We start from the raw sequence: 26731 nt of genomic DNA, 5'->3' as shown, positions 1-26731 counted from the left end.
AGCCCTGGGGGTGGCACCAGGGTGGGCTCCGCCCAGGCACGGTTTTTTGGGGGGGGGTGGGGGGGTGACAAAAGGCTCGGTGTCCCCTCTGTCCCCCTCCCCCCCCCAGCTGTGTCACCCTGTCCCCAAACCTTGGGGGGGGGGCACAGCCCAGGCACGAAGTGGGGGGTTCCCCCCCCATTAGCTCCATGTCCCCTTGCTGTCCCCAAACCCTGGAGGGGGGGACACAGAGGTGGCACCAGGGTGGGGGACACCCCCATTAGCTCCCTGCCCCCCCCATGTCACCCTGTCCCCAACCCCCTTACATGGCTTTGGGGGGGGGGGTGGTGACACCGGGGGGGGGACACCCATTAGCTGTGCCCCCCCCCCCCAGCCCCATGTCCCCTCCAGCTGCGTCACCCTGTCCCCAAACCCCGAATGTGGCACTAAAGGGGGGGGGGGGACATTTCATTAACCTCCGTGTCCCCTTGGTCCGTGTCCCCTCCAGCTGGGTCACCCTGTCCCCAACCCTGGGGGGGAGGGGGGGGGCAGCACTGTCCGTGTCACCTTGTCCCCAACCTTATGGGGGGCACAGAGGTGGCACTGGGGTGGGGGACAATTCCCCCCCCCTTAGCTCTGTGTCCCCTTGTCCCCAAATCTCACGGGTGGCACCAGGGTGGGGTAGGTGGGACCCCATTGAGCTCCGTGTCCCCTCCTGCTGTGTCACCTTGTCCCCAAACCTTACGGGGATGGCACCAGCTTGGGGACACCCCCCCTTAGCTCCATGCCCCCCCAGCTGCCACCTTGTCCCCAAACCTTACGTGGGTGGCACCACCTTGGGGACCCCTGCCTTCGCTTGTCCCCCCCAGCTGCCACCTTGTCCCCAAACTTATGGGGGGGGGGGGCACAGAGGCGGCACTGGGGTCTGGGCCAATCCCCCCCTTACCTCTGTGCCCCCCAGCTGCCACCTTGTCCCCAAACTTACGGGGGGGGGGGGGGGGGCACAGAGGTGGCACTGGGGTCGGGGCCAATCCCCCCCTTACCTCTGTGCCCCCCAGCTGCCACCTTGTCCCCAAACCTTACGTAGGTGGCACCAGACTGGGGACACCACCCCCTTAGCATTGTGCCCCCCAGCTGTGTCACCTTGTCCCCAAACTTACGGGGGGGGGGCACAGAGGTGGCACTGGGGTCGGGGTAAATCCCCCCCCTTATCTCCGTGCCCCCCCCAGCTGCCACCTTCTCCCCAAAACTTATGCGGGTGGCACCACCTTGGGGACCCCCCCCCAACTTCGCTCGTCCCCCCCAAGCTGTGTCACCCTCTCCCCAACCCCTCCGCCGGGCTGACCCCGCACAGGCACATTTTGGGGGGGGGAGGGAGGGGACACCCCCCCCCATCCCCCCCACTCCCCCAGCAGGCTGGTACCCCCCCCCCCACCACATTATTTGGGGGTGCCGGGTTTTTTGGGGGTGCCGGGCTTGCGGGGTTGCCAGAGGTGGCCGGGGATGGTGAAGGCGTCGACGCTCATGGACATGGTCTTGGCCGGGATCTGGGTGAAGCGCTTGCGGTCCGAGTTGTACTTGTAGAGCCCCTCCACCATGGGCAGGGCCACGGTGCGCGGCCCCACCCCCGCCAGGCGGCTCAGCTCGGGGGGGTCCCCCCCCAGCGCGTAGAGAGCCCGGAACTGGCAGCTGCCGTCGCGGAAGAGGATGAGGAAATGGTTGGCCTTGCTCTTCTCCACCTCCTGGGGGGACAGGGGTTAAATGGGTGGGGGGCACCCATGGGTGCTGGGGGGCAGCCCAGGGCCTTGCTCTTCTCCACCTCCTGGGGGGACAGGGGTTAAATGGGTGGGGGCACCCATGGGTGCTGGGGGGCAGCCCAGGGCCTTGCTCTTCTCCACCTCCTGGGGGGACAGGGGTTAAATGGGTGGGGGGCACCCATGGGTGCTGGGGGGCAGCCCAGGGCCTTGCTCTTCTCCACCTCCTGGGGGGACAGGGGTTAAATGGGTGGGGGGCACCCATGGGTGCTGGGGGGCAGCCCAGGGCCTTGCTCTTCTCCACCTCCTGGGGGGACAGGGGTTAAATGGGTGGGGGCACCCATGGGTGCTGGGGGGCAGCCCAGGGCCTTGCTCTTCTCCACCTCCTGGGGGGGACAGGGGTTAAATGGGTGGGGGCACCCATGGGTGCTGGGGGGCAGCCCAGGGCCTTGCTCTTCTCCACCTCCTGGGGGGACAGGGGTTAAATGGGTGGGGGCACCCATGGGTGCTGGGGGGCAGCCCAGGGCCTTGCTCTTCTCCACCTCCTGGGGGGGGACAGGGGTTAAATGGGTGGGGGCACCCATGGGTGCTGGGGGGCAGCCCAGGGCCTTGCTCTTCTCCACCTCCTGGGGGGACAGGGGTTAAATGGGTGGGGGGCACCCATGGGTGCTGGGGGGCAGCCCAGGGCCTTGCTCTTCTCCACCTCCTGGGGGGACAGGGGTTAAATGGGTGGGGGGCACCCATGGGTGCTGGGGGGCAGCCCAGGGCCTTGCTCTTCTCCACCTCCTGGGGGGACAGGGGTTAAATGGGTGGGGGCACCCATGGGTGCTGGGGGGCAGCCCAGGGCCTTGCTCTTCTCCACCTCCTGGGGGGGGACAGGGGTTAAATGGGTGGGGGCACCCATGGGTGCTGGGGGGCAGCCCAGGGCCTTGCTCTTCTCCACCTCCTGGGGGGACAGGGGTTAAATGGGTGGGGGCACCCATGGGTGCTGGGGGGCAGCCCAGGGCCTTGCTCTTCTCCACCTCCTGGGGGGGGACAGGGGTTAAATGGGTGGGGGCACCCATGGGTGCTGGGGGGCAGCCCAGGGCCTTGCTCTTCTCCACCTCCTGGGGGGACAGGGGTTAAATGGGTGGGGGGCACCCATGGGTGCTGGGGGGCAGCCCAGGGCCTTGCTCTTCTCCACCTCCTGGGGGGACAGGGGTTAAATGGGTGGGGGCACCCATGGGTGCTGGGGGGCAGCCCAGGGCCTTGCTCTTCTCCACCTCCTGGGGGGGACAGGGGTTAAATGGGTGGGGGCACCCATGGGTGCTGGGGGGCAGCCCAGGGCCTTGCTCTTCTCCACCTCCTGGGGGGACAGGGGTTAAATGGGTGGGGGCACCCATGGGTGCTGGGGGGCAGCCCAGGGCCTTGCTCTTCTCCACCTCCTGGGGGGGGACAGGGGTTAAATGGGTGGGGGCACCCATGGGTGCTGGGGGGCAGCCCAGGGCCTTGCTCTTCTCCACCTCCTGGGGGGACAGGGGTTAAATGGGTGGGGGGCACCCATGGGTGCTGGGGGGCAGCCCAGGGCCTTGCTCTTCTCCACCTCCTGGGGGGACAGGGGTTAAATGGGTGGGGGCACCCATGGGTGCTGGGGGGCAGCCCAGGGCCTTGCTCTTCTCCACCTCCTGGGGGGGGACAGGGGTTAAATGGGTGGGGGCACCCATGGGTGCTGGGGGGCAGCCCAGGGCCTTGCTCTTCTCCACCTCCTGGGGGGACAGGGGTTAAATGGGTGGGGGCACCCATGGGTGCTGGGGGGCAGCCCAGGGCCTTGCTCTTCTCCACCTCCTGGGGGGGGACAGGGGTTAAATGGGTGGGGGCACCCATGGGTGCTGGGGGGGCAGCCCAGGGCCTTGCTCTTCTCCACCTCCTGGGGGGACAGGGGTTAAATGGGTGGGGGCACCCATGGGTGCTGGGGGGCAGCCCAGGGCCTTGCTCTTCTCCACCTCCTGGGGGGGGGATGGGGGTTAAATGGGTGGGGGGCACCCATGGGTGCTGGGGGGCAGCCCAGGGCCTTGCTCTTCTCCACCTCCTGGGGGGACAGGGGTTAAATGGGTGGGGGCACCCATGGGTGCTGGGGGGCAGCCCAGGGCCTTGCTCTTCTCCACCTCCTGGGGGGGGACAGGGGTTAAATGGGTGGGGGCACCCATGGGTGCTGGGGGACAGCCCAGGGCCTTGCTCTTCTCCACCTCCTGGGGGGGGGATGGGGGTTAAATGGGTGGGGGCACCCATGGGTGCTGGGGGGCAGCCCAGGGCCTTGCTCTTCTCCACCTCCTGGGGGGACAGGGGTTAAATGGGTGGGGGGCACCCATGGGTGCTGGGGGGCAGCCCAGGGCCTTGCTCTTCTCCACCTCCTGGGGGGACGGGGGTTAAATGGGTGGGGGCACCCATGGGTGCTGGGGGGCAGCCCAGGGCCTTGCTCTTCTCCACCTCCTGGGGGGACAGGGGTTAAATGGGTGGGGGCACCCATGGGTGCTGGGGGGCAGCCCAGGGCCTTGCTCTTCTCCACCTCCTGGGGGGGGGACAGGGGTTAAATGGGTGGGGGCACCCATGGGTGCTGGGGGGCAGCCCAGGGCCTTGCTCTTCTCCACCTCCTGGGGGGACAGGGGTTAAATGGGTGGGGGGCACCCATGGGTGCTGGGGGGCAGCCCAGGGCCTTGCTCTTCTCCACCTCCTGGGGGGACAGGGGTTAAATGGGTGGGGGCACCCATGGGTGCTGGGGGGCAGCCCAGGGCCTTGCTCTTCTCCACCTCCTGGAGGGACAGGGGTTAAATGGGTGGGGGCACCCATGGGTGCTGGGGGGCAGCCCAGGGCCTTGCTCTTCTCCACCTCCTCGTGGGGGGACAGGGGTTAAATGGGTGGGGGGCACCCATGGGTGCTGGGGGGCAGCCCAGGGCCTTGCTCTTCTCCACCTCCTGGGGGGACAGGGGTTAAATGGGTGGGGGCACCCATGGGTGCTGGGGGGCAGCCCAGGGCCTTGCTCTTCTCCACCTCCTGGGGGGACAGGGGTTAAATGGGTGGGGGGCACCCATGGGTGCTGGGGGGCAGCCCAGGGCCTTGCTCTTCTCCACCTCCTGGGGGGACAGGGGTTAAATGGGTGGGGGGCACCCATGGGTGCTGGGGGGCAGCCAAGGGCCTTGCTCTTCTCCACCTCCTGGGGGGACAGGGGTTAAATGGGTGGGGGCACCCATGGGTGCTGGGGGGCAGCCCAGGGCCTTGCTCTTCTCCACCTCCTGGGGGGGGGACAGGGGTTAAATGGGTGGGGGCACCCATGGGTGCTGGGGGGCAGCCCAGGGCCTTGCTCTTCTCCACCTCCTGGGGGGACAGGGGTTAAATGGGTGGGGGGCACCCATGGGTGCTGGGGGGCAGCCCAGGGCCTTGCTCTTCTCCACCTCCTGGGGGGACAGGGGTTAAATGGGTGGGGGCACCCATGGGTGCTGGGGGGCAGCCCAGGGCCTTGCTCTTCTCCACCTCCTGGAGGGACAGGGGTTAAATGGGTGGGGGCACCCATGGGTGCTGGGGGGCAGCCCAGGGCCTTGCTCTTCTCCACCTCCTGGGGGGGGACAGGGGTTAAATGGGTGGGGGGCACCCATGGGTGCTGGGGGGCAGCCCAGGGCCTTGCTCTTCTCCACCTCCTGGGGGGACAGGGGTTAAATGGGTGGGGGACACCCATGGGTGCTGGGGGGCAGCCCAGGGCCTTGCTCTTCTCCACCTCCTGGGGGGACAGGGGTTAAATGGGTGGGGGCACCCATGGGTGCTGGGGGGCAGCCCAGGGCCTTGCTCTTCTCCACCTCCTGGGGGGGGACGGGGGTTAAATGGGTGGGGGGCACCCATGGGTGCTGGGGGGCAGCCCAGGGCCTTGCTCTTCTCCACCTCCTAGGGGGGACGGGGGTTAAATGGGTGCGGGCACCCATGGGTGCTGGGGGGCAGCCCAGGGCCTTGCTCTTCTCCACCTCCTGGGGGGGGGACGGGGGTTAAATGGGTGGGGGCACCCATGGGTGCTGGGGGGCAGCCCAGGGCCTTGCTCTTCTCCACCTCCTGGGGGGACAGGGGTTAAATGGGTGGGGGGCACCCATGGGTGCTGGGGGGCAGCCCAGGGCCTTGCTCTTCTCCACCTCCTGGGGGGGGAAGGGGTTAAATGGGTGGGGGGCACCCATGGGTGCTGGGGGGCAGCCCAGGGCCTTGCTCTTCTCCACCTCCTGGGGGGACAGGGGTTAAATGGGTGGGGGCACCCATGGGTGCTGGGGGGCAGCCCAGGGCCTTGCTCTTCTCCACCTCCTGGGGGGGGGGACAGGGGTTAAATGGGTGGGGGGCACCCATGGGTGCTGGGGGGCAGCCCAGGGCCTTGCTCTTCTCTACCTCCTGGGGGGTGGACGGGGGTTAAATGGGTGGGGGCACCCACGGGTGCTGGGGGGCAGCCCAGGGCCTTGCTCTTCTCCACCTCCTGGGGGGGGACAGGGGTTAAATGGGTGGGGGGCACCCATGGGTGCTGGGGGGCAGCCCAGGGCCTTGCTCTTCTCCACCTCCTGGGGGGGGACAGGGGTTAAATGGGTGGGGGGCACCCATGGGTGCTGGGGGGCAGCCCAGGGCCTTGCTCTTCTCCACCTCCTGGGGGGACAGGGGTTAAATGGGTGGGGGGCACCCATGGGTGCTGGGGGGCAGCCCAGGGCCTTGCTCTTCTCCACCTCCTGGGGGGACAGGGGTTAAATGGGTGGGGGACACCCATGGGTGCTGGGGGGCAGCCCAGGGCCTTGCTCTTCTCCACCTCCTGGAGGGACAGGGGTTAAATGGGTGGGGGGCACCCATGGGTGCTGGGGGGCAGCCCAGGGCCTTGCTCTTCTCCACCTCCTGGGGGGGAAGGGGTTAAATGGGTGGGGGCACCCATGGGTGCTGGGGGGCAGCCCAGGGCCTTGCTCTTCTCCACCTCCTGGGGGGACAGGGGTTAAATGGGTGGGGGGCACCCATGGGTGCTGGGGGGCAGCCCAGAGCCTTGCTCTTCTCCACCTCCTGGGGGGGGACGGGGGTTAAATGGGTGGGGGGCACCCATGGGTGCTGGGGGCAGCCCAGGGCCTTGCTCTTCTCCACCTCCTGGGGGGTGGACGGGGGTTGAATGGGTGGGGGGCACCCATGGGTGCTGGGGGGCAGCCCAGGGCCTTGCTCTTCTCCACCTCCTGGGGGGGGACAGGGGTTAAATGGGTGGGGGGCACCCATGGGTGCTGGGGGGCAGCCCAGGGCCTTGCTCTTCTCCACCTCCTGGGGGGACAGGGGTTAAATGGGTGCGGGCACCCATGGGTGCTGGGGGGCAGCCCAGGGCCTTGCTCTTCTCCACCTCCTGGGGGGGGGACGGGGGTTAAATGGGTGGGGGCACCCATGGGTGCTGGGGGGCAGCCCAGGGCCTTGCTCTTCTCCACCTCCTGGGGGGACAGGGGTTAAATGGGTGGGGGGCACCCATGGGTGCTGGGGGGCAGCCCAGGGCCTTGCTCTTCTCCACCTCCTGGGGGGAGGACAGGGGTTAAATGGGTGGGGGGCACCCATGGGTGCTGGGCGGCAGCCCAGGGCCTTGCTCTTCTCCACCTCCTGGGGGGTGGACGGGGGTTAAATGGGTGGGGGGCACCCATGGGTGCTGGGGGGCAGCCCAGGGCCTTGCTCTTCTCCACCTCCTGGGGGGGGACGGGGGTTAAATGGGTGGGGGGCACCCATGGGTGCTGGGGGGCAGCCCAGGGCCTTGCTCTTCTCCACCTCCTGGGGGGACAGGGGTTAAATGGGTGGGGGGCACCCATGGGTGCTGGGGGGCAGCCCAGGGCCTTGCTCTTCTCCACCTCCTGGGGGGGGACAGGGGTTAAATGGGTGGGGGGCACCCATGGGTGCTGGGGGGCAGCCCAGGGCCTTGCTCTTCTCCACCTCCTGGGGGGACAGGGGTTAAATGGGTGGGGGGCACCCATGGGTGCTGGGGGGCAGCCCAGGGCCTTGCTCTTCTCCACCTCCTGGGGGGGGAAGGGGTTAAATGGGTGGGGGGCACCCATGGGTGCTGGGGGGCAGCCCAGGGCCTTGCTCTTCTCCACCTCCTGGGGGGACAGGGGTTAAATGGGTGGGGGCACCCATGGGTGCTGGGGGGCAGCCCAGGGCCTTGCTCTTCTCCACCTCCTGGGGGGACAGGGGTTGAATGGGTGGGGGGCACCCATGGGTGCTGGGCGGCAGCCCAGGGCCTTGCTCTTCTCCACCTCCTGGGGGGGGACGGGGGTTAAATGGGTGCGGGCACCCATGGGTGCTGGGGGGCAGCCCAGGGCCTTGCTCTTCTCCACCTCCTGGGGGGTGGACGGGGGTTAAATGGGTGGGGGGCACCCATGGGTGCTGGGGGGCAGCCCAGGGCCTTGCTCTTCTCCACCTCCTGGGGGGACAGGGGTTAAATGGGTGGGGGCACCCATGGGTGCTGGGCGGCAGCCCAGGGCCTTGCTCTTCTCCACCTCCTGGGGGGACAGGGGTTAAATGGGTGGGGGCACCCATGGGTGCTGGGGGGGCAGCCCAGGGCCTTGCTCTTCTCCACCTCCTGGGGGGACAGGGGTTAAATGGGTGGGGGCACCCATGGGTGCTGGGGGGCAGCCCAGGGCCTTGCTCTTCTCCACCTCCTGGGGGGACAGGGGTTAAATGGGTGGGGGCACCCATGGGTGCTGGGGGGCAGCCCAGGGCCTTGCTCTTCTCCACCTCCTGGGGGGACAGGGGTTAAATGGGTGGGGGCACCCATGGGTGCTGGGGGGCAGCCCAGGGCCTTGCTCTTCTCCACCTCCTGGGGGGACAGGGGTTAAATGGGTGGGGGGCACCCATGGGTGCTGGGGGGCAGCCCAGGGCCTTGCTCTTCTCCACCTCCTGGGGGGGGAAGGGGTTAAATGGGTGGGGGGCACCCATGGGTGCTGGGGGGCAGCCCAGGGCCTTGCTCTTCTCCACCTCCTGGGGGGACAGGGGTTAAATGGGTGGGGGCACCCATGGGTGCTGGGGGGCAGCCCAGGGCCTTGCTCTTCTCCACCTCCTGGGGGGACAGGGGTTGAATGGGTGGGGGGCACCCATGGGTGCTGGGCGGCAGCCCAGGGCCTTGCTCTTCTCCACCTCCTGGGGGGGGACGGGGGTTAAATGGGTGCGGGCACCCATGGGTGCTGGGGGGCAGCCCAGGGCCTTGCTCTTCTCCACCTCCTGGGGGGTGGACGGGGGTTAAATGGGTGGGGGGCACCCATGGGTGCTGGGGGGCAGCCCAGGGCCTTGCTCTTCTCCACCTCCTGGGGGGACAGGGGTTAAATGGGTGGGGGCACCCATGGGTGCTGGGCGGCAGCCCAGGGCCTTGCTCTTCTCCACCTCCTGGGGGGACAGGGGTTAAATGGGTGGGGGCACCCATGGGTGCTGGGGGGGCAGCCCAGGGCCTTGCTCTTCTCCACCTCCTGGGGGGACAGGGGTTAAATGGGTGGGGGCACCCATGGGTGCTGGGGGGCAGCCCAGGGCCTTGCTCTTCTCCACCTCCTGGGGGGACAGGGGTTAAATGGGTGGGGGCACCCATGGGTGCTGGGGGGCAGCCCAGGGCCTTGCTCTTCTCCACCTCCTGGGGGGACAGGGGTTAAATGGGTGGGGGCACCCATGGGTGCTGGGGGGCAGCCCAGGGCCTTGCTCTTCTCCACCTCCTGGGGGGACAGGGGTTAAATGGGTGGGGGCACCCATGGGTGCTGGGGGGGCAGCCCAGGGCCTTGCTCTTCTCCACCTCCTGGGGGGACAGGGGTTAAATGGGTGGGGGCACCCATGGGTGCTGGGGGGCAGCCCAGGGCCTTGCTCTTCTCCACCTCCTGGGGGGACAGGGGTTAAATGGGTGGGGGGCACCCATGGGTGCTGGGGGGCAGCCCAGGGCCTTGCTCTTCTCCACCTCCTGGGGGGACAGGGGTTAAATGGGTGGGGGGCACCCATGGGTGCTGGGGGGCAGCCCAGGGCCTTGCTCTTCTCCACCTCCTGGGGGGGGACAGGGGTTAAATGGGTGGGGGGCACCCATGGGTGCTGGGGGACAGCCCAGGGCCTTGCTCTTCTCCACCTCCTGGGGGGACAGGGGTTAAATGGGTAGGGGCACCCATGGGTGCTGGGGGGCAGCCCAGGGCCTTGCTCTTCTCCACCTCCTGGGGGGACAGGGGTTAAATGGGTGGGGGGCACCCATGGGTGCTGGGGGGCAGCCCAGGGCCTTGCTCTTCTCCACCTCCTGGGGGGACAGGGGTTAAATGGGTGAGGGGCTCCCATGGGTGCTGGGGGGCAGCCCAGGGCCTTGCTCTTCTCCACCTCCTGGGGGGACAGGGGTTAAATGGGTGGGGGCACCCATGGGTGCTGGGGGGCAGCCCAGGGCCTTGCTCTTCTCCACCTCCTGGGGGGGGGGACAGGGGTTAAATGGGTGGGGGCACCCATGGGTGCTGGGGGGCAGCCCAGGGCCTTGCTCTTCTCCACCTCCTGGGGGGACAGGGGTTAAATGGGTGGGGGCACCCATGGGTGCTGGGGGGGCAGCCCAGGGCCTTGCTCTTCTCCACCTCCTGGGGGGGGACAGGGGTTAAATGGGTGGGGGCACCCGAGGGTGCTGGGGGGCAGCCCAGGGCCTTGCTCTTCTCCACCTCCTGGGGGGACAGGGGTTAAATGGGTGGGGGGCACCCATGGGTGCTGGGGGGCAGCCCAGGGCCTTGCTCTTCTCCACCTCCTGGGGGGACAGGGGTTAAATGGGTGGGGGGCACCCATGGGTGCTGGGGGGCAGCCCAGGGCCTTGCTCTTCTCCACCTCCTGGGGGGGGACGGGGGTTAAATGGGTGGGGGGCACCCATGGGTGCTGGGGGGCAGCCCAGGGCCTTGCTCTTCTCCACCTCCTGGGGGGGGGACGGGGGTTAAATGGGTGGGGGGCACCCATGGGTGCTGGGGGGCAGCCCAGGGCCTTGCTCTTCTCCACCTCCTGGGGGGACAGGGGTTAAATGGGTGGGGGCACCCATGGGTGCTGGGGGGCAGCCCAGGGCCTTGCTCTTCTCCACCTCCTGGGGGGGGGACGGGGGTTAAATGGGTGGGGGCACCCATGGGTGCTGGGGGGCAGCCCAGGGCCTTGCTCTTCTCCACCTCCTGGGGGGACAGGGGTTAAATGGGTGGGGGCACCCATGGGTGCTGGGGGGCAGCCCAGGGCCTTGCTCTTCTCCACCTCCTGGGGGGACAGGGGTTAAATGGGCGGGGGGCACCCATGGGTGCTGGGGGGGCAGCCCAGGGCCTTGCTCTTCTCCACCTCCTGGGGGGACAGGGGTTAAATGGGTGGGGGCACCCATGGGTGCTGGGGGGCAGCCCAGGGCGTTGCTCTTCTCCACCTCCTGGGGGGACAGGGGTTAAATGGGTGGGGGCACCCATGGGTGCTGGGGGGCAGCCCAGGGCCTTGCTCTTCTCCACCTCCTGGGGGGGGGACAGGGGTTAAATGGGTGGGGGCACCCATGGGTGCTGGGGGGCAGCCCAGGGCCTTGCTCTTCTCCACCTCCTGGGGGGACAGGGGTTAAATGGGTGAGGGGCTCCCATGGGTGCTGGGGGGCAGCCCAGGGCCTTGCTCTTCTCCACCTCCTGGGGGGACAGGGGTTAAATGGGTGGGGGCACCCATGGGTGCTGGGGGGCAGCCCAGGGCCTTGCTCTTCTCCACCTCCTGGGGGGGGGGACAGGGGTTAAATGGGTGGGGGCACCCATGGGTGCTGGGGGGCAGCCCAGGGCCTTGCTCTTCTCCACCTCCTGGGGGGACAGGGGTTAAATGGGTGGGGGCACCCATGGGTGCTGGGGGGCAGCCCAGGGCCTTGCTCTTCTCCACCTCCTGGGGGGGGACAGGGGTTAAATGGGTGGGGGCACCCGAGGGTGCTGGGGGGCAGCCCAGGGCCTTGCTCTTCTCCACCTCCTGGGGGGACAGGGGTTAAATGGGTGGGGGGCACCCATGGGTGCTGGGGGGCAGCCCAGGGCCTTGCTCTTCTCCACCTCCTGGGGGGACAGGGGTTAAATGGGTGGGGGGCACCCATGGGTGCTGGGGGGCAGCCCAGGGCCTTGCTCTTCTCCACCTCCTGGGGGGGGACGGGGGTTAAATGGGTGGGGGGCACCCATGGGTGCTGGGGGGCAGCCCAGGGCCTTGCTCTTCTCCACCTCCTGGGGGGGGGACGGGGGTTAAATGGGTGGGGGGCACCCATGGGTGCTGGGGGGCAGCCCAGGGCCTTGCTCTTCTCCACCTCCTGGGGGGACAGGGGTTAAATGGGTGGGGGCACCCATGGGTGCTGGGGGGCAGCCCAGGGCCTTGCTCTTCTCCACCTCCTGGGGGGGGGACGGGGGTTAAATGGGTGGGGGCACCCATGGGTGCTGGGGGGCAGCCCAGGGCCTTGCTCTTCTCCACCTCCTGGGGGGACAGGGGTTAAATGGGTGGGGGCACCCATGGGTGCTGGGGGGCAGCCCAGGGCCTTGCTCTTCTCCACCTCCTGGGGGGACAGGGGTTAAATGGGCGGGGGGCACCCATGGGTGCTGGGGGGGCAGCCCAGGGCCTTGCTCTTCTCCACCTCCTGGGGGGACAGGGGTTAAATGGGTGGGGGCACCCATGGGTGCTGGGGGGCAGCCCAGGGCGTTGCTCTTCTCCACCTCCTGGGGGGACAGGGGTTAAATGGGTGGGGGCACCCATGGGTGCTGGGGGGCAGCCCAGGGCCTTGCTCTTCTCCACCTCCTGGGGGGGGACAGGGGTTAAATGGGTGGGGGCACCCATGGGTGCTGGGGGGCAGCCCAGGGCCTTGCTCTTCTCCACCTCCTGGGGGGACAGGGGTTAAATGGGCGGGGGGCACCCATGGGTGCTGGGGGGGCAGCCCAGGGCCTTGCTCTTCTCCACCTCCTGGGGGGACAGGGGTTAAATGGGTGGGGGCACCCATGGGTGCTGGGGGGCAGCCCAGGGCCTTGCTCTTCTCCACCTCCTGGGGGGACAGGGGTTAAATGGGTGGGGGCACCCATGGGTGCTGGGGGGCAGCCCAGGGCCTTGCTCTTGTCCACCTCCTGGGGGGGGCACAGGGGTTAAATGGGTGGGGGGCACCCATGGGTGCTGGGGGGCAGCCCAGGGCCTTGCTCTTGTCCACCTCCTGGGGGCACAGGGGTTAAATGGGTGGGGGCACCCATGGGTGCTGGGGGGCAGCCCAGGGCCTTGCTCTTCTCCACCTCCTGGGGGCACAGGGGTTAAATGGGTGGGGGGCACCCATGGGTGCTGGGGGGCAGCCCAGGGCCTTGCTCTTCTCCACCTCCTGGGGGGACAGGGGTTAAATGGGTGGGGGGCACCCATGGGTGCTGGGGGGCAGCCCAGGGCCTTGCTCTTCTCCACCTCCTGGGGGGACAGGGGTTAAATGGGTGGGGGCACCCATGGGTGCTGGGGGGCAGCCCAGGGCCTTGCTCTTCTCCACCTCCTGGGGGGACAGGGGTTAAATGGGTGGGGGGCACCCATGGGTGCTGGGGGGCAGCCCAGGGCCTTGCTCTTCTCCACCTCCTGGGGGGACAGGGGTTAAATGGGTGGGGGGCACCCATGGGTGCTGGGGGGCAGCCCAGGGCCTTGCTCTTCTCCACCTCCTGGGGGGACAGGGGTTAAATGGGTGGGGGCACCCATGGGTGCTGGGGGGGCAGCCCAGGGCCTTGCTCTTCTCCACCTCCTGGGGGGGGACGGGGGTTAAATGGGTGGGGGCACCCATGGGTGCTGGGGGGCAGCCCAGGGCCTTGCTCTTCTCCACCTCCTGGGGGGGGGGACAGGGGTTGAATGGGTGGGGGGCACCAATGGGTGCTGGGGGGGCAGCCCAGGGCCTTGCTCTTCTCCACCTCCTGGGGGGGGACAGGGGTTAAATGGGTGGGGGGCACCCATGGGTGCTGGGGGGCAGCCCAGGGCCTTGCTCTTCTCCACCTCCTGGGGGGACAGGGGTTAAATGGGTGGGGGGCACCCATGGGTGCTGGGGGGCAGCCCAGGGCCTTGCTCTTCTCCACCTCCTGGGGGGACAGGGGTTAAATGGGTGGGGGCACCCATGGGTGCTGGGGGGGCAGCCCAGGGCCTTGCTCTTCTCCACCTCCTGGGGGGGGACAGGGGTTAAATGGGTGGGGGCACCCATGGGTGCTGGGGGGCAGCCCAGGGCCTTGCTCTTCTCCACCTCCTGGGGGGGGGGACAGGGGTTGAATGGGCGGGGGGCACCCATGGGTGCTGGGGGGCAGCCCAGGGCCTTGCTCTTCTCCACCTCCTGGGGGGACAGGGGTTAAATGGGTGGGGGGCACCCATGGGTGCTGGGGGGCAGCCCAGGGCCTTGCTCTTCTCCACCTCCTGGGGGGACAGGGGTTAAATGGGTGGGGGGCACCCATGGGTGCTGGGGGGCAGCCCAGGGCCTTGCTCTTCTCCACCTCCTGGGGGGACAGGGGTTAAATGGGTGGGGGCACCCATGGGTGCTGGGGGGGCAGCCCAGGGCCTTGCTCTTCTCCACCTCCTGGGGGGGGACAGGGGTTAAATGGGTGGGGGCACCCATGGGTGCTGGGGGGGCAGCCCAGGGCCTTGCTCTTCTCCACCTCCTGGGGGGGGGGACAGGGGTTGAATGGGTGGGGGGCACCCATGGGTGCCCAGGCGGTTGGCAGCCCCCCTCCCCTATGTTGATGTCCCCAAGGCGTCCCCTGGCTGCCCCCAGCACCGGTGTCACCCAACTCACCTCAAGGACGTCACCGACGTCCCAAGGGGTGTCCCCCCCCCCGCCGTGTCCCCCCCAGGACGCGTCCCTGCCGGGTCCCCGCGGTGGCTTCACCTCGGGGACGCTACTCGCCTGGGGCTCCTTGACGGGACCCGCCCTCCCCGGGGTGTCCCAGGGGTGTCCCCAGGGGTGTCCCCAGGGCCATGTGTCTCCCCAGGGTGTCCCCAGGGTGTCCCCAGGGTGTCCCCAGGGTGGCTCACCTCGAGGACGCGGTTCTTCAGGGGCTTGTTCACGCACCCAACTGTTCCTAGGGATGTCCCCAGGGTGTCCCCAGGGCCACCTGTCCCCCCCAGGGTGTCCCCTGAGACTGTGTCTCCCCAGGGTGTCCCCAGGGTGTCCCCAGGGTGGCTCACCTCGAGGACGCGGTTCTTCAGGGCCTCATTGACGCACCCAACTGTGCCCAGGGGTGTCCCCAGGATGTCCCCAGGGTGTCCCCAGGATGTCCCCAGGATGTCCCCAGGGTGTCCCCTGAGACCGTGTCCCCCCAGGGTGTCCCCAGGGTGTCCCCATGTCCCCAGGGTGGCTCACCTCGAGGACGCGGTTCTTCAGGGCCTCGTTGACGCACCCAACTGTGCCCAGGGGTGTCCCCAGGGTGTCCCCTGAGACTGTGTCCCCCCAGGGTGTCCCCAGGGCCACCTGTCCCCCCAGGGGTGTCCCCAGGATGTCCCCAGGGTGTCCCCAGGGTGTCCCCTGACACCGTGTCCCCCCAGGGGTGTCCCCGGGATGTCCCCAGGGTGTCCCCAGGGTGTCCCCTGAGACTGTGTCCCCCCAGGGATGTCCCCAGGGTGTCCCCAGGGTGTCCCCAGGATGTCCCCTGACACCGTGTCCCCCCAGGGTGTCCCCAGGGTGTCCCCGGGGTGTCCCCGGGGTGTCCCCGTGTCCCGCGGGGGCTCACCTCGAGGACGCGGTTCTTCTGGGGCTCGTTGACGCGCCCGGCCAGGCAGCAGTGCGCCAGCGCGTTGTGGATGATGTGCTTGTTGGACTTGGCGCTCGGCTCCTTGTACAGGCGGGGGCCTGCGGGCACGGGGCGCGGTGACGCGGGGACAGCGGGGGGGCAAGGGGACAGCGGGGACAGCGGGGACGGCGAGGGGGCAAGGGGACAGCGGGGACAGTGGGGGGACAAGGGGACAGCAGGGACAGCAGGGACGGCGAGGGGGCAAGGGGACAGTGGGGACAGCGGGGACAGCGGGGACAGTGGGGACAGCAGGGGGGCAAGGGGACACCGGGGACAGCAGGGACAGCGGGGACAGTGGGGACAGCGGGGGGGCAAGGGGACAGCAGGGACAGCGGGGACAGCAGGGGGGCAAGGGGACAGCAGGGACAGCGGGGACAGTGGGGACAGTGAGGACAGCGGGGGGGCAAGGGGACAGCGGGGGGCAAGGGGACAGCGGGGACAGCAGGGGGGACAAGGGGACAGTGGGGACAGCGGGGGGGCAAGGGGACAGCAGGGACAGCGGGGGGATGGGGGCTCTGGGGACACTGGGGGGGGATGGGAGCTCTGGGGACACCGGCATGGGGGACACCAAGGGAGGGACAGGGGCACTGGGGGACACTGGGGGGACAGTGGCACTGGGGACACCAAAGGAGACTTGGGCATGGGGGACACCAGGGAAGGGACACGGGCACTGGGGGACACTGGGGGACACTGGGGGGACAGTGGCACTGGGGACATCAAAGGAGACTTGGGCATGGGGGGACACCATGGGGGATGGGGGCTCTGGGGACACCGGGGGGGGACACGGGCACTGGGGGACACTGCGGGGACAGGGCTGCAGGGGACATGGGGACATGGGCTCTGGGGACACTGGGGGGACAGTGGCACTGGGGACATCAAAGGAGACGTGGGCATGGGGGGACACCAGGGGGGATGGGGGCTCTGGGGACACCAGGGGGGGACACGGGCACTGGGGGACACTGGGGGACACTGGGGGGACAGTGGCACTGGGGACATCAAAGGAGACTTGGGCATGGGGGGACACCATGGGGACAAGATTGGGAGGGACATGGCCTGGGGACTCTGGGGACACTGGGGACACTGGGGACACTGGGGGGACAGGGCTGCAGGGGACAGGGGTATGGGGACACCAGGGTGGCACAGGGTGACACGGGGTGACATGGGGGTGGCACGGGGTGGCACGGGGTGGCACGGGGTGGCACGGGGTGACATGGGGTGGCACGGGGGTGACACGGGGGTGGCACAGGGTGGCACGGGAGTGACACGGGGGTGGCACGGGGGTGGCACGGGGGTGGCACGGGGTGGCACGGGGGTGGCACGGGGGTGGCACGGGGTGGCACGGGAGTGACACGGGGGTGGCACGGGGTGGCACGGGGTGGCACGGGGGTGGCACGGGGTGGCACGGGGTGGCACAGGGGTGGCACAGGGGTGACACGGGGTGACACGGGGTGGCACAGGGGTGACACGGGGTGGCACCGGGTGGCACCGGGTGGCACGGGGGTGGCACGGGGTGACACGGGGTGGCACGGGGTGGCACGGGGGTGGCACGGGGGTGGCACGGGGGTGGCACTCACCGGTGTACTCGGGGACGGAGGCGGGGGAGGAGGCGCTGGACTCGTTCTCCCACTCGCGCTCCCGCCCGGGGGGAGGCGCCCGGGGGACATCGGTCCCGAGGGGGACGCGGCCCGGCTGGGGACACGGGGTCACGCATCGACCCCCCCACCCGGACCCCCACCCTGTCCCCCAGCGCCCCACACCGACACCTGGACCCCCCCACCCGGACCCCCACCCAGACCTCGTGCTGACCACCCATAGCCCCCCCCAGCCCATCCTGACCCCCCCAGACCCCAGACCCCCACCCTGACTCTTCCCAGACCCCTCCCCACCCAGACCCCCACCCAGACCTCCTCCTGACCCCCCATACCCCCCCCAAACCCCCCCAAGCCCACCCTGACCCCCACCCAGCCCTCCTCCTGACCCCCCATACCCCCCCCAAGCCCACCCTGACCCCCACCCAGCCCTCCTCCTGACCCCCCATACCCCCTAACCCCCCCAAAGCCCACCCTGACCCCCCCCACGCCCACCCTGACCCCCACCCAGCCCTCCTCCTGACCCCCCAAACCCCCCCCTGCCCACCCTGACCCCCACCCAGCCCTCCTCCTGACCCCCCATACCCGCCCCAAGCCCACCCTGACCCCCCCACCCAACCACCCTGACCCTCACCCAGTCCGCAGACCCCCCCCCACCCAACCACCCTGACCCTCACCCAGTCCGCAGACCCCCCCCCACCCAACCACCCTGACCCTCACCCAGTCCGCAGACCCCCCCCCCCCGCCCCCCCCTCACCTGGGTGCCCGCCCGGCGGGGTGGGGGCCCCCGGGGTCGGCGGCCACGGTGGAGAGGGAGAGGGTGCTCTGGGAGTAAACCTTGGAGAGGCGGGCGCCTGCGGGGGGGGGGGGGGCGTCAGGGGGAGTGGGGACCCCCGGGGGGGGATGGGGACCCCGGGGGGGGGATGGGGACCCCCGGGGCGGGGGTGGGACCCCCGTCAGGGGCGGGGCGGGGGGACCCCAGCACCCCCAGCCAGACCCCCCCATCCAACCTGCACCCGGCACACGGGGGGAGCACCCAGGGGCACCTTGGGGGGGGGGGGGGCCTGTGACTCCCCCCCCCCCGTCCCTCACAACCCCACACCCCGGAGCCGCTTGTGCCCCCCATGTCCCCCCCTACCCAGGAGCCCCTTGGGGGGCTGCCCCCCCCTTGTCCCCCCCCCACCCCGTACCGAGGAGCCCCGTGGGGGGGCTCCCCCCCCCACCTTGTCCCGTCCCATCCCCCCCCCCTCCAGGAGCTCCTTGGGGGGGCTCCCCCCCCCTTGCCCCCCCCCTCCCCGTACTGAGGAGCCCCTTGGGGGGGCTCCCCCCCCCTTTTCCCCCCCCCTGTACCGAGGAGCCCCTTGGGGGGGCTCCCCCCCCCACCTTGTCCCGTCCCATCCCCCCCCCACCAAGGAGCCCCTTGGGGGTGCTCCCCCCCCCTTCCCCCCCCCCTCCGTACCGAGGAGAGCCCCTTGGGAGTGCTGCCCCCCCCCTTTCCCCCCCCCCCCGTACCCAGGAGCCCCTCGGGGGGGCTGCCCCCCCCTTGTCCCCCCCCCCGTACCGAGGAGCCCCTTGGGAGTGCTGCCCCCCCCCTTTCCCCCCCCCCCGTACCCAGGAGCCCCTTGGGGGGGCTGCCCCCCTCTTGTCCCCCCCCCCCCCGTACCGAGGAGCCCCTTGGGGGGGCTCCCCCCCCCCTTGCCCCCCCCCCGTACCGAGGAGCCCCTTGGGAGTGCTGCCCCCCCCCTTTCCCCCCCCCCGTACCGAGGAACCCCTCGGGGGGGCTCCCCCCCCTTGTCCCCCCCCCCCGTACCGAGGAGCCCCTTGGGGGGGCTGCGGGCCAGGGCGGAGTCGTCGCAGCAGCGGGGGCGGGGCCCGCGGGGGCCGCGGGGGGGGCGGGGGGCGCGGGGGCCCCCCCGGGGGGGGCGCAGCACCTTCTCCAGCTCCTCCATCAGCTTCAGCTGCTGGCGCCGCTCGTACTCCTGGCGCGTGAAGTCGCCCCGGCGGCCCCCCCCCTCCTCCTCGGGGGGCCGGGGGGGGTCGGGGGGCACCCTGGGGTGGGGGGGACATGGGGGTGAGCCCACCCCCGCCCCCCACCCCTGCAGCCAGCCTGGGTGGGCAGGCTGGGGGGAGGGGAGAGGGGAACCACCCGCTGGAAACAGGCACCCAGCCTGCGTGGGCACCCTGGGGGGGGATGGGGTGAGACCCCCCCTGCACCCATCCTGCACCCTGGGGGGGGGATGGGGTGAGACCCCCCCTGCACCCTCCTGCACCCCGGGGGGGGGATGGGGTGAGACCCCCCCCTGCACCCTCCTGCACCCTGGGGGGGGTATGGGGTGAGACCCCCCCTGCACCCACCCTGCACCCTGGGGTGGGATGGGGTGAGACCCCCCCTGCACCCTCCCTGCACCCTGGGGGGGTATGGGGTGAGGACCCCTCCCTGCACCCAGGGGTGGGGGGGATGTGGGTGAGACCCCCCCTGCACCCTCCCTGCACCCTGGGGGGGTATGGGGTGAGGACCCCTCCCTGCACCCAGGGGTGGGGGGGATGTGGGTGAGACCCCCCCTGCACCCACCCTGCACCATGGGGGGGTCACACGTGGGTGAAACCCCCCCCCCCCGCCCTGGCTGGGCACCCTGGGGGAGGTCTGGGGTGAGACCCCCCCCCTGCACCCTGGGAGGGGGGGTATGGGGCGAGACCCCCCCACTCTGCACCCACCTGGCACCCCGTGGGAGAGGGGAGACGTGGGTGAGACCCCCCCCCCTGCATGGGCACCCTGGGGTGGGGGGGTGATGGGCGAGACCCCCCTGTACCCACCCTGCGTGGGTGGGTGCCCCCCAGGGTGGCTGTCCCTGGGGGGGGTGCTCTGGGTGGGTGCTCTGGGTGGGTGACCCCGGGGTGGGTGCCCCGGGGTGGGTGCTTGGGGTGGGGGCTCTGAGGGGGTATCCCCAGGGTGGGTGCTCGGGGTGGGTGCTGTGAGGGGGTGCCCCCAGGGTGGGTGCTCTGGGTGTGTCCCCCCAGGGTGGGTGCCCCCTGGGGTGGGTGACCCCATGGTGGGTGCTCTGTAGGGGGTCCCCCCAGGGTGGGTGCCCCCGGGGTGGGTGCTCTGAGGGGGTGACCCCAGGGTGGGTGACCCTGGGGTGGGGGCTCTGAGGGGGTGTCCCCAGGGTGGGTGCTTGGGGTGGGTGCTCGGGGTGGGTGCCCCCGAGGTGGGTGCTCTGAGGGGATGCCCCCGGCGTGGGTGCCCCCGGGGTGGGTGCTCGGGGTGGGTGCTGTGAGGGGGTGCCCCTGGGTGGGTGCTCGGGGTGGGTGCTGTGAGGGGGTGCCCCTGGGTGGGTGCTCGGGGTGGGTGCTCTGTAGGGGGTCCCCCCAGGGTGGGTGCCCGGGGTGGGTGCTCGGGGTGGGTGCTGTGAGAGGGTGACCCCAGGGTGGGTGCTTGGGGTGGGTCGCCCCAGGGTGGGTGACCCCAGGGTGGGTGCCCGGGGTGGGTGCCCGGGGCGGGTGCCCCCCACCCACCTGGCCTCGGCCTCCTCCCTCTGGCGCCGCTCGCGCTCGGCCTCCAGCCAGAGGCGCCGCTGCCGGGCCTGCTCCCTGCGCCGCCGCTGCCGCTCCAGCAGCCCCGCGCGCCGCTGCGCCATGGCCGCCTCCGCTGGGCCCTCCGCCTGCGCACCGCGCCCGTCGGCCCCGCGCCACGCCCCGCCACGCCCCGCCCCGCCCTGCCCCGCCCCGCCCCACCCCGACCCCCGCGGCCCCCAGCCCCGTGCCACCACGTCCAACACACCCACCCCCACCTCCATCGTCCCCATGTCCCCGTGTCACCCATCCCCGTGCCACCACGTCCCCATGTCCCTGCGTCACCCATCCCCATGCCACCCATCCCCATGCCACCACCTCCATCGTCCCCAGGTCCCCATGTCACCCATCCCCGTGCCACCACCTCCATCGTCCCCATGTCCCCGCGTCACCCAGCCCCGTGCCACCACCTCCATCGTCCCCATGTCCCCGCGTCACCCATCCCCGTGCCACCACGTCCCTTGTCCCCGTGTCCCCATGCCACCCGTCCCCATGCCACCAGGTCCATCATCCCCATGCCACCACCTCCATCGTCCCTGTTCCTCCATGTCCATCGTCCCCATGCCACCCCCTCCATTGTCCCCGTGCCACCACCTCCATCGTCCCCATGCCACCAGGTCCATCGTCCCCGTGCCACCCCCTCCATCGTCCCCACACCACCAGGTCCACTGTCCCCGTGCCACCACCTCCATCGTCCCTGTTCCTCTGTGTCCCTCACCCCCATGCCACCACCTCCATCGTCCCCATGCCACCAGGTCCATCATCCCCATGCCACCACCTCCATCGTCCCTGTTCCTCCATGTCCATTGTCCCCGTGCCACCCCCTCCATCGTCCCCACACCACCAGGTCCACTGTCCCCGTGCCACCACCTCCATCGTCCCTGTTCCTCTGTGTCCCTCACCCCCATGCCACCACCTCCATCGTCCCCATGCCACCCCCTCCATTGTCCCCATGCCACCAGGTCCATCATCCCCATGCCACCACCTCCATCGTCCCTGTTCCTCCATGTCCATCGTCCCCATGCCACCCCCTCCACTGTCCCCATGCCCCCACCCCCGTCGTCCCCATGCCCCCACCCCCGTACCTTGAAGAAGAAGCCCAGGCTGGCTCTGGTCTCGGCGCCCGCCCCTTCCTCGGTGGGCGACCCCTCCAAGGAGTCCCCCTCCCCTTCCTCCTCCTCCTCCTCCTCGGCCCGCAGGCTGCCCAGCGGCACCTCGATGAGGCTGGCCCGGCGCTCGCCCGGCGAGGACGCGTCGCTGGTGCCATCCCCGGAGACCCGGGTGGTGCCCGCGGGGCGCAGGTTGCCCCTCGCTTCCATCTCGGGGGGGTCGGGTGAATCGGGTGGGGGGGGCGGACCAGCCAAAGGTCCTTCTTCTTCCTCTTCTTCTTCCTCCTCGGAGAAGTGGATGGAGGAACGGGTTTGGACGGGCACCTGGCTGGGGGAGAACTTTCGGAGATGGGGCAAGGTGTCCACGTCGTGGGGGGGGGTCAACACCCGCGTCAAAGTGGGCAACCTCAGCTCGGCCGGTCGTGCCCGCCGGGGGCTACGGGGGGGTTTACGGGATGGCGCGACCCCCGCCTTCCGCGAAGGCGAAGGAGAAGCGGGCGCTTTGGGTGGCGGGGGGGTGGGGGCGGCCGTCCCTCGCCCCCCCTTGGGGACGGGGATGACCCAGGCTTGGCCGGCGGGAGGACGTTGGTCCTGCAGGAGCCGTTGCTGCTGTTGACTCAAGCGTTGCATGTCCAACTGGAGGGTGCTGAGCGCCGTGCTCAGCTTGGCCACCGCCGCTTCGTAATGGCCGGGTGGATCCGGAGGGGCGAAGGTGACTTGTTTCTTGCCGCCGGAACTTTCTTCTTCTTCTTCTTCCCTCCCCCTCCTCCTCCTCCTCTTCCTCCCCCCCTCGTTTGAGCTGGAGGAAGGCGCTCTTGCCCAAGCGTTGGCGATGCTTGGCGAAGATGGCTTCGATCCTCTTCTTCTGCGCCTCGATGGCGCGGCGTTTCTCCTCCAACCGGGCGCCCAGTTGACTCATTTCGGCGCTCAACCCTTCGCCGGTTTGAGGGTGACCCCCCAAAATTTGAGGGGACCCACCGGTGGTGGTGGTGGTACCAACCCCGGCGGCTTCTTCCAGCTTCTTCTTGCGTTCGGCGAAGCTGGTCATGGTACGGCCAGGGGGGGCCGGGGGGTCGGCGGTGGAAATGGGGGGCTGGCGGAGGTTGGGGGGTGCTGGGGGGTCCCCGATATCCACGGGGGGGTCGGGGGAGTGAAGATAGAAAGCGTCGGGGGCTCCTTCGGGGAGAAGACGTTCGGAACTGTGGATGATCTGAAGAGCTTCCTCGATGGTGGGCAGCTCCGGGCCGGGGTCTCGGGGAGACCGTTGGGAAGGGGGGTGGAAAGGGGGGGAGGGGAGGAGTTGGGGGGCAGGCGGGGAGGCGGGGGGCGGCGGGGGGGGCCAGGCTGTCGGTGCTGGCCGAGCGGGCCAGGGCGGCCCCCACCGGGTTGCCCATGACGATGTCGACGTCGCTGTCGAGGCCGAAGGGGATGCTGAAGGAGACGGCTTGGGAGAGGGGGTGGCTGTGGGGCGGCGGGGGAGGGGGGGGGGGTTATGGGGCGGGGGAGTTGGGGGGCTGAGGGCAGCCCCACATCTCTCCCTCCTCCCCCCCCCCCCGCCCACACCAGCCCCTGCACCCCGTCTTCTGTATCTGCACCCCCCAGCTCTGCCCCGCGGCACCCCACATCTGTCCCACGGCACCCCACATCTGTCCCACAGCACCCCACATCCGCCCCACGGCACCCCACTTGTCCACATTGGCCTCATGGCACCCCAAATCTGTCCCACGGCACCCCACTTGTCCACATTGGCCTCATGGCACCCCAAATCTGTCCCACGGCACCCCACATCCGCCCCACATCCGCCCCACAGCACCCCACATCTGCCCCACACCCACCCCACAGCACCCCACATCCGCCCCTGGCACCCCACACCCACCCCACAGCACCCCACACCCACCCCACAGCACCCCACATCCGCCCCTGGCACCCCACACCCGCCCCTGGCACCCCACACCCACCCCACAGCACCCCACACCCACCCCACAGCACCCCACATCCGCCCCTGGCACCCCACACCCACCCCACAGCACCCCACATCCGCCCCTGGCACCCCACACCCGCCCCACAGCACCCCACACCCACCCCACAGCACCCCACACCCACCCCACAGCACCCCACGTCCGCCCCACGGCACCCAAGCACCCCATCACACCCCACATCCACCCCACTCCCCCTCCCCTCCCCCATCTGACCCCACCCCCACCCCAGGGATCCCAGATCTGCCCCCCCCCCCCAGCACCCAGGGGTCCCCCCCCCGAGCCCCCCGGGACCCCCCCTCACCTCAACGGCTTCTTGCTCCAGGCCTTGCCGAAGCCCCCCCTCGACGTGGGGCAGGGAGGGGGAGTGGTGCAGGGTGCCTGGGGGGGGGCACAGGGTCACCCCCAGAGCCCCCCACTGCACCCCCCATGGCCCCCCCAGTCCACCCCCCACTGCCATGGCCCCCCAATGCACCCCCATAGCCCCCCCAAACAACCCCATAGCCCCCCCCCACGCTCCCCCCAGCCCCATGGCCCCCCCAATGCACCCCCATAGCCCCCCCAAACAACCCCATAGCCCCCCCCCACGCTCCCCCCAGCCCCATGGCCCCCCCAATGCACCCCCATAGCCCCCCAACAACCCCATAGTCCCCCCCCCCACGCTCCCCCCAGCCCCATGGTCCCCCCAATGCACCCCCATAGCCCCCCCCGACTCCCCACAACTGCATGACCCCTCCCAAGTGCACCCCCAAAGCCCAGATCCACCCCCCAAAGACACCCCATGCCCCCCCAAACCCGATGGCCCCCCAATACACCCCATAGCCCCCCCCCAGACCCTCCCATAGCTCCTAACCCCCCCAAAGACACCCCATAGCCCCCCCCATGCACCCCCCAGCATCCCCATAGCCCCCCAGTTACCACCCCATGGTCCCAGCACCCCCAGAGCCCCCCCCAGTGTCCCCAAAGCCCAATGACCCCCCAGAGCCCCCCGAGAGCCCCATGACATCCCAGTGCCCCCCAAGGGTCCCCCCCAAAACCCAATGACCCCTCGAAGTCCCCTAGGGTCCCCCTTAAGGCCCAATGACCCCCAAAGCCCCCCCTGCCCGAGCCCCCCAAAAGCCCAACGACCCCCCCAGAGCCCCCCCAAAACCCAATGACCCTCCCACAGTCCCCCCCAAGCCCAATGACCCCCCCGAGCCCCCAGGGTCCCCCCAAAACCCAATGACCCCCAGTACCCCCAAAAGCCCCCCCAGTGCCCCCTCCAAAAGCCAAAGACCCCCCAATGCCCCCCCCAAAGCCCAATAACCCCCCCAGAGCCCCCCCCAAATCACTCCCCAAGATTTTGGGGTCCCCCCTCACCCCGGGGGGGGGGGGGATCCTCACCTGAGGTCCCCTGCAGCGAGAGGGGGGGCTGCCCCCCCGGCAGCAGCGGGTGCCGGAAGTTGAAGCCGGGGGAGCTGGGGGTGGGGGGGCACAGGGGGGGTCAGGGGGGTCGAGGGGGGGCACGGGGGGGGCCCCCTGCCCCCCAAAACCCCCAGCCCCCTCCCTGCCCCCCCCCCAGCCCCTCACCTGCTCTTGGGGGTCGGGGCTTCACCGCTGGCCGGAGCCTCTGGTGGGGGGGGGACACACACGTTGGAGGGTGCCCCCCCCCAATATTGGGGTCCCAGCACCCCCCCAGCCCCATACTGGCTCCTCCCCAGTCCCATACTGGGGCTCCCAGTAAGTCAGAGCCTCCCCAGTACCGCCCCCCCCATCCCAGGGCTCCCCCAGTAACCAGGGACCTTCCCAGTGTCCGCCCCCCCATCCCAGTGCTCCAATACCGCCCATCCCAGCCCCCCCACCCCGGGCAGGAACAGGGGCACCCCCAGACCCCCCACCCGCGCCCCCCCATACCCGTGCCCCCCCCAATATGTAGGACCCCCCCCCAGACCCCCTCCCATGCCCCCCCCCAACCTGGGGCCCCCCCCAGACCTTCCCTGTGCCCCCTCCCCACTTGGGTGTCCCCCATTGCCCCCCCCCAATACCTGTGGCCCCTCCCAGACCCCCCCTGCCCCCCCATATCTCGGGGTCCCCCCAGCCCCCCCATACCTGGGCCCCCCCCCAGGTCGCGGGGGCGCACGAAGGGGGGCGCAGCACCTCGAAGCAGAGGAAGAGCTCGGCGAGGAAGGCCCCCACGTTCAGCTGGGGGGGGTCGGGGGTGTCAGGCGGGGGGTGTCAGGCGGGGGGTGTCCCCCCCAATGTCCCCACCGTGTCACCTCCCCCCGAGCTCCCGGGGGTCCCCTGTGCCCCCGCCCCGACCTGAACCCCCTGTCACCACGCTGCGTCCCCCCTGTCCCCCCCATGACCCCCCTGTCCCCTCCAGGTCCCCAATGTCCCCATGTCCCCCCCATGTCCCCCCTGTCCCCTCCATGACCCCAATGTCCCCCCAGGTCCCCAATGTCCCCATGTCCCCCCCATGTCCCCTGTGTCCCCCCAGGTCCCCAATGTCCCCCTGTCCCCCCCATGTCCCCCCATGACCCCCCTGTCCCCCCAGGTCCCCAATGTCCCCCCAGGTCCCCCCCATGTCCCCCCTGTCCCCCCAGGTCCCCAATGTCCCCATGTCCCCCCCATGTCCCCTGTGTCCCCCCAGGTCCCCAATGTCCCCATGTCCCCCCATGTCCCCCCATGACCCCCCTGTCCCCCGCAGGTCCCCAATGTCCCCATGTCCCCCCCATGTCCCTGTCCCCCCATTCCCCCCAGGCCACTGTGTCCCCAATCCCCCAAGTGTCCCCAACGCCCCCCCACCCCCCATGTCACCCCCTGTCCCTCACCCCCCTATGTCCCCCCAGCCCCCCCACCCCCCCGTGTCCTCCCACCCCCCCTGTCCCCCCATGGCCCCTGTGGCCCCCCTGTCCCCCCCGTACCCCCAGCCCCCCATGTCCCCCCACCCCCCATGTCCCCGTGTCCCCCCACCCTCTCGTCCCCCACCCCCCATGGCCCCCAGCCCCCTGTGTCCCCTCACCCCCATGTCACCCC

The 26731-nt window shown here is 70.6% G+C and overlaps 1 protein-coding gene across 1 annotated transcript; it reads right to left on the bottom strand.

Moving 5' to 3' along the window:
* Window positions 1-1331: 1331 nt before the first annotated feature.
* CAMSAP3 (calmodulin regulated spectrin associated protein family member 3) lies at window positions 1332-25775 on the bottom strand. The gene is given in 15 exon segments (XM_075139214.1): window positions 1332-1721; window positions 15413-15531; window positions 17047-17115; window positions 17118-17161; window positions 17819-17915; window positions 18872-19110; window positions 20524-20720; window positions 21717-21866; window positions 21993-22494; window positions 22496-22808; window positions 22810-23201; window positions 24021-24058; window positions 24060-24097; window positions 25100-25173; window positions 25741-25775. Coding segments are annotated over 15 exon segments (2610 nt in total). The 3' UTR covers window positions 1332-1418.
* Between the last annotated feature and the right edge of the window lie 956 nt (window positions 25776-26731).

Source organism: Calonectris borealis, unplaced genomic scaffold, assembly GCF_964195595.1.
Source record: "Calonectris borealis unplaced genomic scaffold, bCalBor7.hap1.2 HAP1_SCAFFOLD_133, whole genome shotgun sequence".
In the NCBI taxonomy this organism is placed as follows: Eukaryota; Metazoa; Chordata; class Aves; order Procellariiformes; family Procellariidae; genus Calonectris; species Calonectris borealis.
Note: the sequence above shows the minus strand (reverse complement) of the source record. Positions and strands in the feature narration are given on the sequence as shown.